Below are 14,017 nucleotides of genomic sequence, written 5' to 3' on the forward strand. Positions count from 1 at the left end.
TTCCTCTATATCATCCTTAAGAAAGGGTGGTTTCACCTCCGATTCCCGAGCTGGGCCAGGGGGAACAGAGATTGTGTAGTGTTTGTGGCCTCTGGAAATCAAAAGTTCTAGAAGCACTGAAAGATTTCCAAATTCAGACATAGTGTCCGCTTTTAAAAATATGAAAATACCGCGCTAAGCTAGTGTCAATAAGCAATAACAAATAAAAACAATATTGACTGGTAAATATAGTGCCAAAAAAAAAAAAAAAAATCAATAATGAGACATAAATCGATCAAATCAATATAAAATAAAGTGCCAAAGTGCTAAGTGACATAATCAATAAGATAGAGCAAACCAAAAATTGTATTAAAGTCCATATAACATGCTTTAAAACTTGCCGTGATGATAAAGTGCCATAGTGCTTGTGAAAATCAATAACCAATGGATATCACAGATCCATCTACACAGAACCCAGAGTTGGTTCGCTAGTCGGTTTAGATCAAGCTTAAAGTGGATGTAAACCCAATGTCATCCTTTCTAAACTACTGCCATAGGGGTTATCTATAAGGATATACATGCCTCCCGCATGAATCTTTACCTGTCAAATGTCTCCCCTCTGTCTGTTATGAGAGCCAAAAAACTGCAGATTCTGTGGGTGGGTCTGTTGTCTGGAGCTCGGTGGGTGGAGTCGTGATGTCAGTAGACTCCCCGCCCACCTCTACACTGCCCATGTCAATATGCATTTCCTCCTGTGTATTTCTTACACTGAACTTCTGCTATGATCTCTAACATCCAGTGAAAAGACAGGAAAGTAACCACATGACTTCAGCATGCCAAATCATGCTGAGGTGTGGAACAGCCAATCCTTGCAGAGCTGCTGAAGAAAGGAGTGGGGGAGGGAATAAAAAAAATAATGTCTGTGTTTTAGGCTAGTGCATGAGATGTAAATCACCTGTCACTCACAGCAAGGGGGAGGATTTGACAAAGTTTTTGTCAGTTTGTCAAGATTTTTCTCACTGAACAATAAAAGAGGATTGCTCAGAGATGGATTAACTCTGTGTGGCAAGACTGTGCTCAAATGACAGGAAATCTTATACTCTACAGTATGATTTAAAATAAATAAATAAATAAAAAAAAAATTTCGGGTTTACGTCCACTTTAATTGCAGGGTCATGCGCCCTGAGGTGAGCACACTCACACCAGGGGGGAAAAGCACAAGAGTGGTGTCACTTGAACACGTGTGGAGTATCACTATAGCCGCGGAGGAATTGTGAATGAAATTTGGTTATTGATTTTTCAAACACTATAGCACTTTATCATCACAGCAAGATTTAGAGCATGTTATATGGACTTTAATGCAATTTTTGGTTTGCTTTATCGTATTAATTGATTAATAGCACTTTGGCACTTTATTTTATATTTATTTGACTGATTTATGTCTCATTATTGATTTTTTTGGCATTGTATTTAGCACAGCCAATACGGTTTATTTTTATTTGCTATTGCTTATTGACACTTGCTTAGCGCGGTATTTTCATACACTGTATTTAAATTGTTTAGCACGGATGTATGGATACAGAAGCCACTATAACCCAAACACTGACCTTGTTCCTGTGCTATGTCTCCTTGAAAGATGGCAGTGGGAATGCAGTAACATGCTACATTAATTTTTGGCACAAAGGGTGGACAGGGATGCGTCAGCTTGGAGGCCTGACACAGCCAACTCATAAGGGTAAGTCTAGATAGGAGGAGAAAAACCGAAGAGTTCGAATTGCTTGAGCAAAGAAAACAGAGATAAATACAGATAAATATAATAGGGGGCATCACAATAAAGTAAATGATTTTCCATTCCTCTGCATACAAGACCACATAGTGTGCTATGCACTGAGGTTTATCTTATTACAGCCAGGACCAGGTGTTAACACACAAGAAATCCCATCCTTCCCTTATCCACTGCGCTTGGCCTACTAGAGGTCCAGGCATCACCTGTCAAAGTGGGCATTCCACAGAGGGGGTCTTTAAGGTCAGGGAACCATACAATGACCATGGAACTGTAGAGCACCCTGCGGCTAACTACACATTAAACTTTTTGCCAAGGCGAGTGGTTTATTCTAGCTCCAGTGCCTGCAGCAAACATTAAAGGTTGGGTTGAGGTCCAGGTATGGTCTCAGAGGTAACACTGAAGCATCAACAGGTACCGATCTCTGAAAATGCTATATAGTGCAGGGCAAAAAGCAGTCAGATCTTGATAGACGTATCATGACAAAAATGTAATGGTTAAAAAAAAAAAAAAAAAACTTTTCTAGAGAACAGGTTCATCACCTAAGGACACTAGCAAAAAAAAAAAAAAAAAAGTGTGTCTCAATGAGTAGGAGGGGTTATATGAGTGCGCAGCCTAGAAAGTATATTTTCCAGTGTCCAGTCACCTTAAGGCAGCGTGCATATAACCCATGGTCTATGAATACAAGTCCTGTGTTCTGCACAATAGAATTAGGATAAAAATGTACACACTAATGAAACATTGGTCAGTTTATTTTCTATAATATTTTCAAATACACAGTAAACAGTTAGGCTTTATCATTAGGCCGAAAAAAATCTCACAGTCCATATCACTGTAATGGCTTTAAAAACCTATTTCAAGATAACACACAATGATATATGTTTATTTATCCATATGTCTCTTAGTAAATTGCACTGGAAGATGATAGTCTTCCTTATGAACACTTAATTGGTTCCAGGTATAGATCCTTATGATGCAATACAATCCAGAAACATCATTCCATATGGAAGAACTAGATATAGCTTGTGTGCTTGGACTACATGATGTAAAGTGTCGTTTTTTGCTTTTTACTTAGAGAAACTATAACAATTGTGGCTTAATTAAATTCTATTTTTCCAAGCTTAAAAGGTTTGCAACAGATGTTTTATATAATATACTGTATATGTAAACATCTCTGCCTTACTACAAGCTACATAATATTCATATTAGAGATGCACAAATTTTGGAGGTCGAAACAGATCGGCCGGAAAAAGTGCCTTTGGCATTTTTCCGATAAGAAAAGAAAATGTCGATAACGGCACTGAAAATGCATGCGATTTTACTACACTTATGATGTGTTTTCATAGGTCACGTGACTCAAAAACTGCATCAAAAAAATGTAACATGGGTGCAGTATTGATACGTTCTTGCTAGGTTTTCAATGCACTTCACTTGTCTTGCGCTAAAGGTGCCAATAATTGCCGGCAATAAATTCATAATAATTTAAATTCATGATAATAATTAAGTCGAATATAATACAATTATATATAAAAATATATACATTTTTTAAAAACTGTAATTTTCGGTTTTTGGCCAAGTGCATCCTGCATTTCCGGTACCAAAAATTTCCATTCAGTGCACCTCTAATTCATACAGTATGCATATTTACCTGAAGAATTATAGGTCTTATATTTTTATTTTAGTCCTGACCACAGTAAGGAAACATATTTGCAAAACCACCAATCCTTTTAACCATTTCAGCCCTGGAAGGATTTACCCACGTCCTGACCAGGCTATTTTTTGCAATACGACACTGTGTTGCTCTAACTGACAATTGTGCGGTCGTGTGACGCCGTACTCAAATAAAAATTATGTCCTTTTTTCACACAAATAGAGCTTTTTTTTGGTGGTATATGAGGACCTCTGTGGTTTTTTTTTTTTTTTCGCTATAAACAAAAAAAAGACATAATTTTGAAAAAAAAAAACAAAAAAACAAAAAAACAAAACAAAAAAAATATATTTTTTACTTTCTGCTATAAAAAACATCCAATAAAAAAAATGTAAAAAAAAATATTTCTTCATAAATTTAGACCAATATGTATTCTGCTACATATTTTTGGTAAAAAAAACCCAAAAAAAAAAAACCCAAAAAAAAAAAAAAAAAAACCAATAAAAGCATATATTGATTGGTTTGCGCAAAAGTTATAGCGCCTACAAAATAGGGAAAAGATTTACGGGGTTTTTATTATTTTTTTTTCTTTTACTAGCAATAGTGCAATCAGCGATTTTTTTTAGTGGGACTGCGACATTGCAGCGGACAGATCGGACACCTAGCTGACATTTTTGACACTTTTTTTGGAAACCAGTGACATTATTACGGTGATCAGTGCTAAAAACATGCTCCGACATTGTACTAATGACACTGGCAAGGGATTGGTTAACATCAGGAGCGATCAAGGGGTTAAAAGCGTTCCCTCAGCGTGCTCCTGTGTGGGGAGATGGGCTGCCTGGGACAACACACAGATCCGTCTTACAGCATAGCAGAAAGACAGGATCTGTGTGCGATCCCCTGTCAGAACGGAGATCTGCTTTGTTAACTGTGGCAGATCCCCATTCAGTCACTGCGAGGAACTGTCGCAGGCAGCCATCAAGCCTGCCGGACCCGTTGAATGGCTCCACCACTGGTCAATGGCTGCGCATGCGCCCACAGATCGCTGTGTACGAGCCTGACGTACACCTAGGCGATTTGCGCAGCAGTTGTAACCAGACGCAATATAACTGCGGCGGCTGGTCGACTAGTGGTTAAACATCATCCTCACACAATTGTGACTTTTTAGGATGGGATTCACACCATAGTTTAAAAAAAACTGCTTAATTTGAATAAGTCTCAAAAGCAGATATTGGCATTCACAGTACAAAGCAAAATCATTGCTTTAATGACCCCTTCCAAGCAACATAAACCCACCTTTCAATCACCCCACTCAGAGCTTACATTGGACTTACCCACAGCCTCCTTTGTTACTCTCTGGAAGCTGAAAGAAATAACAGATGAGGGAAGGAAAAGTGGAGTATGTGCTACTGGGGAAGGGAGGTTTCAAAGGGTAACTCCACTTATGATACCATCTCTCTTCAATCTGCAGCATTGTAATTTTCTGTAAAATGCAATGCAATATGGCAACCTGGAGGTGTTCTGTCCACAGATGGTGTACGGAACACCCCTAGAAATGTCAATTCCGCTTGTATGACTGGCTTGCTAATTTTCCCAGAAGTCTGCACTAGCATATAAATCAGATTTTGGGCACCCTTGCATCCTCTGCAAAAAAAAAACATCTTAGTTTTGGTGAGATACTCCCAAAGGGATCAGGACCCTACCACTTTCCTCATTAGAACCCTGTAAGCGCAGCAGCTGATCACAAATGAAAAAGTCGCTCCCTTTGCAAATGGACATAGACAAACAGATATTGCTTTAGAATAACAAAAAGTAGGAATCTGCAACAAAGTCTGTTAAAATCCCTGATATGTACACAGATAACCCAGAGGGTAATGTTTTCTTTCTCAGCATACGTGGAGTTACTCTTTAAGCAAATCAGTCGATTGGATTTGCAGAGTGCATGAACTATGCTGCAAACAAACTGCACACAAATGCAGTAAAATTTGTACTAAACAGTGAAGTACACCAAAACCTGCATATATTTAAAGAAGCCTTAGAGTCGGTTCACACTGGGGCAGCACGACTTGCAGCATGACTGCCTCAGACGACTTGAACATGACTTCTATATAGAAGTCAATGCAAGTCGCCTCAAGTCGCCGCCAAAGTGGTACAGGAACCTTTTTCTGAGTCGAGCGACTTGCGTCGCTCCGATTAGAACGGTTCCATTGTGCAGAACGGGACGCGACTTGTCAGGCGGCTAAGTCGCCTGACAAGTTGTCCCAGTGTGAACCGGCTCTTAGTGTACAGGCTTCCTTGCTATAAGCAAGAAGAATCTTGGATGGTGACTCATCCTCCAAATTCATCTATAATCCAAATGCCCACTTTTTCATACTCCAATGAGCTATAGGGCATGGAATAATCCAGCGCGCAACTCTTCAGAGCACAAAAAAAGCGTGAGTTTGGAGTTTGTGTTACAGGGGAAGCAGAAACATCTCTAGTAGCCAATATGCAAACCTAACATTATTTTTTTGAGGTAAATAGTATAACAGAGAATACTAGAATGTGCTAAACATCTACAAACTGCACTGGCAAAGTAGAAAATTGGTTTTAAAGATAGTTCCACAAAATACTGCCTCAAAACGACCATGTAAAACAAGTCAGACTCTGTGAACCAGTCTAAAAAATACAGAATATAATGAAGTATAAAAAGGCATGGCACTCAGCAGTCCTTTTAAGGCCCATACCTAGTGTAAGAATCCTAAACAGATGAGCACAGAATGAAATATTGTCATTTATCTCCTTACTTCCAACTTCTAGGTAGTTTTACATCAGGAAAAACAAAACCTCTTTGCAAGTGTTAAACGTGATGAGGAATCTACAACAGAATGGAACATCAGATGATCAAACGTTTTTTCATGTACACCAGGATGAATTCAAATGGCTTCCATGACTTCTCAAGTTCAAGATATGCAGAGAGCACCACGTTCGTTACCGCCTATAGGAATGTGTTATTGTGTGTATTATTGTGTCACTGGGCCCCTGAGGCATGACAGCATTATATATAAATAAATACACATGCACACACACTCATCGGCCACTTTATTAGGTACCCCTTGCTAGTACCGAGTCGGACCCCCTTTTGCCTTCAGAACAACTTTAATTTTTAGTGGCAGAGATTCAACAAGGTGTTGGAAACATTCCTCTGAGGTTTTTGTCCTTATTGACATGATAGCATCATCCACCACATCCCAAAGGTGCTCTATTTGATTGAGACCTGGTGACTGTGGAGGCCATTTGAGTAGTGACCTCATTTGTCTGACCAAGAAGCTGTGCATGCTCTGAAACGTGTTACCGCCCACCACCTTCACCTGATGTCACATCGGCTGCGTGCGTTCCATCTTGGTTCTAGAACCCAGGCTGCCTCATCTCATGTTCGTCTCCTCGCCAATTCATCTTACCAGGGACTCTGACAGCTGCAGGATGGCTCTCTCTCTCCCCCAGACAGACGAGCATTACAGCGGGATGAGGATAAATCATTATATGCCTATGACCTCTTGAGGACCTCTTACTATCTTGTAAGTGTTTTAATCCCATTGTGCCGCTAATAAAGCTTTTAACCACTGCACTTAGGGGCACCTTTCTCTTTCCTTTCTGAGAATAGCCTTCTTGATCCCCTTCAGTCTGGATTTCATCCTCAACACTCCACAGAAACCGCTTTCCTAAAATTAACAAACGATCAACTAATGGCCAAAACCAATTGACACTATTCTGTACTCCAACTACTGGACCTTTCTGCTGCCTTTGATACGGTGGACCACTTCCTCCTCCTCAAAAAACTCCACGCCTTTGGTCTCCATGACTGTACTCTTTGCTGGTTCTCTTCCTACTTATCCAACCGTACCCTTAGTATTACTTAGAATTCTATTCCTTCCTCCTCTCTTCCTTTCTCGGTTGGGGTCCCCCAAGGTTCTTTTCTTGGATCTCTATTTTCAATCTACACCTCCACCCTGGGTCCTCCCTGATAGCTTTCCATGGCTTCCAATACAATCTCTATGCTGACAACACACAAATCTATTTCTCTACCCCTAAGTTCACTCCCTCCGTCTCCTCACGTATCACCAATTTACTAACAGATATATCAGTCTGGATGTCACACCACTTCCTCAAACTCAATCTATCCAAAACTGAACTTATAATTTTGTTCTCCCCCACAAAATCTATGGCACAACTATAAGCCCATCCCTGCATACCAAGGTCATAGATGTAGTCCTGGACTCTGAACTCTCCTTTAAGCCCCACGTTCAATCACTGTCCAAATCTTGCCTCCTTAACATCTCTAAAATATGCCCCTTTCTAATCAATGACACAACAAAAGCTCTTAATTTACTCGCTGGTCATCTCTCACCTCAACTACTGCAACTGCCTTCATTGGCTCACCTCTACATAGTCTACCCCCCTTCAATCCATCATAAATGCTGCTGCCAGACTCATCCACCTTACTAATCGCTCTCTGTCTGATACTTCTCTCTGTCAATCCCTCCACTGGCTTCCACTCAACAAATTTAATTCAAAGTACTAACAACTTACAAAGCCATCCACAACTTAGCACCCAACTCACTAACCTGGTCTCAAAATATCAACCTAATCGTTCTCTTTGTTCCTCTCAAGACCTACTGCTCTCTAGCTCCCTCGTCACCTCCTCACCTTCAGGACTTTTCCATAGCCTCTCCGATCCTATGGAACTCCTTATCTGTCCGATCATCTCCTACTCTATTAACTTTTAGACAATCCCTGATAACCTTCCTCTTCAGAGAAGCCTATCCTACCCACACCCAACAACTGTATTTTCATTTTCTCCATCAGCTCACCCCCCACAGTAATTACCTTTTGTTTCACTTGACCCTCCCTTCTAGATCGTAAGTTCTAACAAGTAGGGCCCTCTGATTCCTCATGTATTGAATTGTATTGTAACTGTACTGTCTACCCTCACATTGTAAAGTGCTGCACAAACTGTTGGCGCTATATAAATCCTGAATAAATAAATAATAATAAATTGTATACACACACGCACACCATTCAAAAGAATGGTGTAAAGCATTTAATGCAAAATTAAACAAAACCATATTTTGTACATCTCTGCAATACATGCACATTTCTCCAGGTTTTATCCCTTTCAATTTTTCTAATACAGAACAATAACGGTTTATGTTCCAGAACTGTTGGATGATCCTACCTTCCTCTGACTTGACAACACAGTGTATGTTTGGCTATCCAAAAGCAGGGCAGCCCTGCCTACTTTATTCCTGATCCATTACAAAGTATGCACGCCTCTCCCCATCCCCCAGCTCTCCATAACCCCTTGTGCACAGGCAGTCAGCTCACAACATTTCTGGCAACTTCAACAAGTATTTTTGCACTTCTAAAACAGATCTAACAAAAACACTTTCAATAGTATATTTGACTGAACAGGAGCAAATCAGAAGAAGTTCATGGTTAGGGTTTACATACATTGTAACATGCTTTATAACACATAGGTGTGATCAGGCTCTCAAAGAACTCAAACAAAGCTAACAGCAGAGCACGCAGGACTGAACTGTTCAAAAGAGTGTCCCTATTCCTTATTAGTTTCTTGATATTTATATACTGAAATATATTAACTTTTTTCTAGTCTTCAATGGGATGTTTAAGTGTTACTATGTTACTAAACCCAGTAATATAGTAACACTTAAACATCCCATTGAAGACAGTGCCCACAGCTCTCAGCCCACAAATGTTCTTTTTACATTAAAACACTGCCACTATGGCTGATCTATATACCATGGTCAGTGATAAATTGCACAGTTTCTCCAGTGCTAAGAGTTCAGATGGGAGGAGATTTCCACTATAGCCTGTATACGTGCCCACATGTGTGATGCCAATATCATGTGACCTGGCTATCTCTGAGAACAAGTAACTGTTCTCTCCAGCATAAAAGACAAAACTGAGCATGTGCAGGTCGGCTACCCTGTCACAACTGAGTATGTGCAAGTCGGCTACCCTGCCACAACTGAGCATATGCAGGTCGGCTACCCTGCCACAACTGAGCATATGCAGGTCGGCTACCCTGCCACAACTGAGCATGTGCAGGTCGGCTACCCTGCCACAACTGAGCATGTGCAGGTCTGCTACCCTGCCTGTGTTAGCTGGCCTTCCCCAGATAGACAGCACAGGGAGGGAAGGATCTATGCATACAGGATAAAACAGCCTTTTTACACAATGCAGAGAATTAACCCCTTAAGTTTATAACAGTATAACAAGCATGCAATGCAGCATATACAGACTGATTTTACTGTTGTGGGTTTAGTAACACTTTAAAGTTCAAGTATTCCAAATATTTTAACACCGTACCTGCTAATATAGGCCTGCTTAAAATCTGGCCTCATACTTATGGCTTGTCTGTATAACTGGTCAGCTTCTTCCAGCCTTGACTCATTTGCACGGATCAAGTTTGCAAGATTTATGTACACGTTCAGATGATTAGGCGCAACACGTGCGGCATACTTCTTTCCTGGTATTACCTTTAATTAAATGAAAATGATACAGTAATTGAAATAAGAACTAAGCCAAAACATTAAAAAAAAAAAAAAAATATATAAACTCTCTCCCCTAACAAACTTAGCTTACTCAAGACACCATCTGTGTCCTGCAGCACACCTGTATGAGCTGCATCCATCGCTTTAAGCCATAATAAACATATGCTCCCACTTTTTCTAACAAGCGGACAGCAGTATTTTATAAGTAGAAGGCATGTTTTCTTGGTGTTCACAGATATTCAATAACTACTCCCATGGGCATCTTAGAGCATTCTGGTTTTTCATGCTAAATACTTTGAAAATAGTGTGATCCAAAGCTAAACAGCCTAAAAAGGGAACTGACAAACACAAAAATTGCACTGGAATCTATTCCCCCCACCACCCCCATGAGAAGTAGCTACAGTAGGTAATCTGAAGGGTGAAAACAGACAGACAATGCGCACAAAAATATAGTGCATAAATCACAATATTTTATATATATTTTTTTTTAAAGAAAAACCAAGAATTATATCCCTATGTCCCTAGATTTCAAAATAATTTGGACAATAATGAAAACAAGCAATATTAATTAATTTTAAATGAACACAATCAATTAAATATTTTCACATGCTTATATCTGCAATCATGTGACCCTGCTCTTAGTCATTTCAGTCCAGCAGATTGAACGTGCAGCTGCCTGCAGCTTCTTTACAAATGGTGACAATGTTCCCACTGCAATGAAAGCCAGTTGCATATCGTTGTCACTGTATTAAAGGAAGGCCCAAGAGAAAACATAAAATAGAACAGATATTTAAAAAATTTTGCTATTCAATACTGGTGACCACATGTCAATATCATGAACTCCTGATTAGGCTGATAATTGTTTCTAGCATCTAAATACTAGACACAGAGACTTTATAATAATTTAATTTTAAAGAACTACATATATTTTTTTCAAAATAGTTCATTTAAGTACACAGATATTACTGTTTGTGGAGTATGGAACAAGAATGGTGAATCTCTGGATCCCCACTGGGTGACATGATATTTCCTTTTCTTTAACATCCTTTAATAAAATCAACATTTTATTATGTCCTGACCATTCTTTCAGGCATACATTTTCAAAGATTTTAAAAATAAAAACTGGAAATTAAGGTCACCTTGTCGGAATCCTATATATTTCCAATTGCACATATAGTTTTAATTGCGACCCAGAATTTGTACATTACCATTTCATACTCTACAAACAAAAATTACTAGAAAATTACTTAGAACCCACAAACATTATACATTTTTTTTTTATAACACCCTAGAGAATAAAATGGAGGTCATTGCAATACTTTCTGTCACACCGTATTTGCGCAGCGGTCTTACAAGTGCACTTTTTTTTTGGAAAAAATAAACTTTTTTGAATTAAAAAATAAGAACACAGTAAATTTAGCCCAATTTTTTTATACTGTGAAAGATAATGTTACGCCAAGTAAATTGATACCCAACATGTCACACTTCAAAATTGCGCAGTTCGTGGAATGGCGACAAATTTTTACCCTTAAAATTCTCTATAGGCAACGTTTAAAAAATTCTACAGGTTGCATGTTTTAAGTTACAGAGGAGGTCTAGGGCTAGAAATATTGTTCTCGCTCTAGCGATCACGGCGATAACTCACGTGTGTGGTTTGAACACAGTTTTTATATGCGGGCACTACTCATGTATGCGTTCGCTTCTGCACGCGAGCTCGGCGGGACAGCGCGCGTTTAAAACATTTTTTTTTCTTATTTTAACTTTTATTTTTACACTGTTTTTAAAAAAAAAAAAAAAATTGTGTCACTTTTATTCATATTACAAGGAATGTAAACATCCCTTGTAATAGAAAAAAGCATAACATAACCTCAAAAATATGAGATCTGGGGTCAAAAGACCTCAGATCTCATATTTCTCAAAATGCCCCTTTCAGAGCTATGGGCGGAAGTGACGTTTTGACGCCGCTTCCGCCCTGCAGTGTTATGGAGACGGGTGTGGGCCATCTTCCTCTCACTTGTCTCCATACCCAGCAAGATCCAATCACCTCTGCCGCCGACTCCGGTAAGTGGCAGAGGGCACCGGAGCGCGGCTCCCCTCCCATCGCCGATAAAAGTGATCTTGCGGTGAATCCGCCGCAGAGACTACTCTTATCGGAAAGTGGACCGCCGGCCGAAGAAGAGGATACCAGGGTTATGGCAGCTAGCTGTTGCCATAACAACGATATTCCCCTTCAAACTTAGGATGTATATGGGCGTGCCACGCTCAGTAAGTGGTTAATTGACTATTACAAAAAATACATGTTTCTGTAAAATGAATCAAGTCAAGTTTAATCTCTACCATTTAGATGCCTGCAACATTAGTTAAAACATAAAAAAAAAAAAAAAAAAAAAAAAAGAAAGAGGAGAAGTGTGCGTATCTCTAAAAGATTGGCAAGACGGTGCATTCTTTAAAGAGAACAAACATTCCCTGGAGAGGTAAAAATATATACACAGCTTTTAGAGAAATATCCAGGATTAGAGATCTGTTTTCCAGTGCAGTCCAGAGGGCTTTAATAAACACACTACGAAAATGCTCATAAAAACACATTTTATGCAACATAAAAGAATACTAGTTCTTTATTGATGAACGCTGTAACCTGGGATACGGCACAACACCCAGTATTAAAAACACACACACGTAATCATAAAAGTGGTAACATGAAACAATCAGATATCAGCTGTCACTACTATTGAGCTTTCACTTCTGTTTAGACAAACATGTGATCAAGACACTTGTGAAAAGTCAGGTCCTGGAACTCACTTTATTCTACTGCAGTTAAAATAAGCAGCATGCTCCAGACCCCATCTCAGAGCTGCTGTCCCACTATAGCAGTGGTTCTCAACTCCTGTCCCCAGGACCCACTAACAGGCCAGGTTTGCAAGATAACTGAAATACATCACAGGTGATATTTGCTGCTCAGTGATTGCAGTGTTTTAGTTTGCATCTCCCCAAGGGAAAACCTAAAATCTGGCCCGTTAGTGGGTCCTCAGGACAGGAGTTGAGAACCACTGCACTAGAGTACGCAGCACTGAGTTTTCAATTTGAAAGTGGAGTCATGCACATTGCAGAGATAGCTGGGGTAATGCAGAAGTAGGAAAGGCTCCTACTGCAGTTGCCGCACACCCCTCCAGCAAAGTACCCAAAGACGTGTGCGTCTCCCATCTCTGCCTTTGTTCAAACCTGACTGCTAAGACATGCTAACAGTGTGAGTTGTTTAAGTAGATGTAACACCTAAATAAAAGCACTGTGATCACAAACAATTTTTGTCTTCACCCCCCCCCCCCCCCCCCCTTATCCTTTGTTACATATCAGCACTGCTGATCTTCTACCAACCCTTTCGGTCTACATAAATGCACTCCAGCAACTGCTACCATGTATATTTTAGAGAGATTTTCCTAATGTTGAAAACAGTAAAACATGCCTGTGCAATGTACGTCAGCTTGAAAACTTCATTGGGAAAGCAAGCGACAAGGTTACAACAGAGGAGAAAGAAGTAGATCAGGAACAGAGCATTTTTACCCAATAAAAAAAAGGAAGAACCTTTAAAGCAGGGAATATTTTAATGAAAATGATGACTGAATACTATATGTGAATTGAGTAATTGGGTTTACATTTATTCTAAGCAAACCTGAAAGTAGAAAAAAGTGAATGGCAACGCAATGTACTGCAAAGGTGTGAATAGGTCCTAAAAATTCTTGAGGTTTATACCCTTATTGCGAACCAGCCCTAATAAACTTTTTTCTCTACCTGCCCTCTTTAGCCAGGTTTTTCGTTATTTAGAATTTTATAGAAAACATAGATGGCTCCTCCACCCCCTTTTCTTTATGTCTAAACTTTTTTTCCCCTTGCTATCCACGTGCTTTTGTTACTTTTTCTTCCCATCTAGCCTTCCACTTGCATTCTGTTCATCAATCTTTTTTTTTCTGTTCTGCCCTGTTTTTTTTTAGCTCTATTTCTTTATTGCTTGAGCATAACATTTACCAACGTAGATTTTTTCAAACTCTGCGTTTAAAT

At 39.4% G+C, this 14,017-nt stretch overlaps 1 protein-coding gene across 2 annotated transcripts in view; it reads right to left on the bottom strand.

Moving 5' to 3' along the window:
- Positions 1-14,017, bottom strand: part of TMTC3 (transmembrane O-mannosyltransferase targeting cadherins 3) — a 135,329-nt gene that overhangs the window by 17,296 nt on the left and 104,016 nt on the right. For both annotated transcript variants that reach the window (XM_073620205.1, XM_073620206.1), the window contains exon 13: positions 9,780-9,949. In XM_073620205.1, coding sequence (XP_073476306.1) covers positions 9,780-9,949 — 170 coding nt within the window. The remainder of the gene's footprint in view (positions 1-9,779; positions 9,950-14,017) is intronic.

This window comes from Aquarana catesbeiana, linkage group LG03 (assembly GCF_042186555.1).
Source record: "Aquarana catesbeiana isolate 2022-GZ linkage group LG03, ASM4218655v1, whole genome shotgun sequence".
Taxonomy (NCBI): domain Eukaryota; kingdom Metazoa; phylum Chordata; class Amphibia; order Anura; family Ranidae; genus Aquarana; species Aquarana catesbeiana.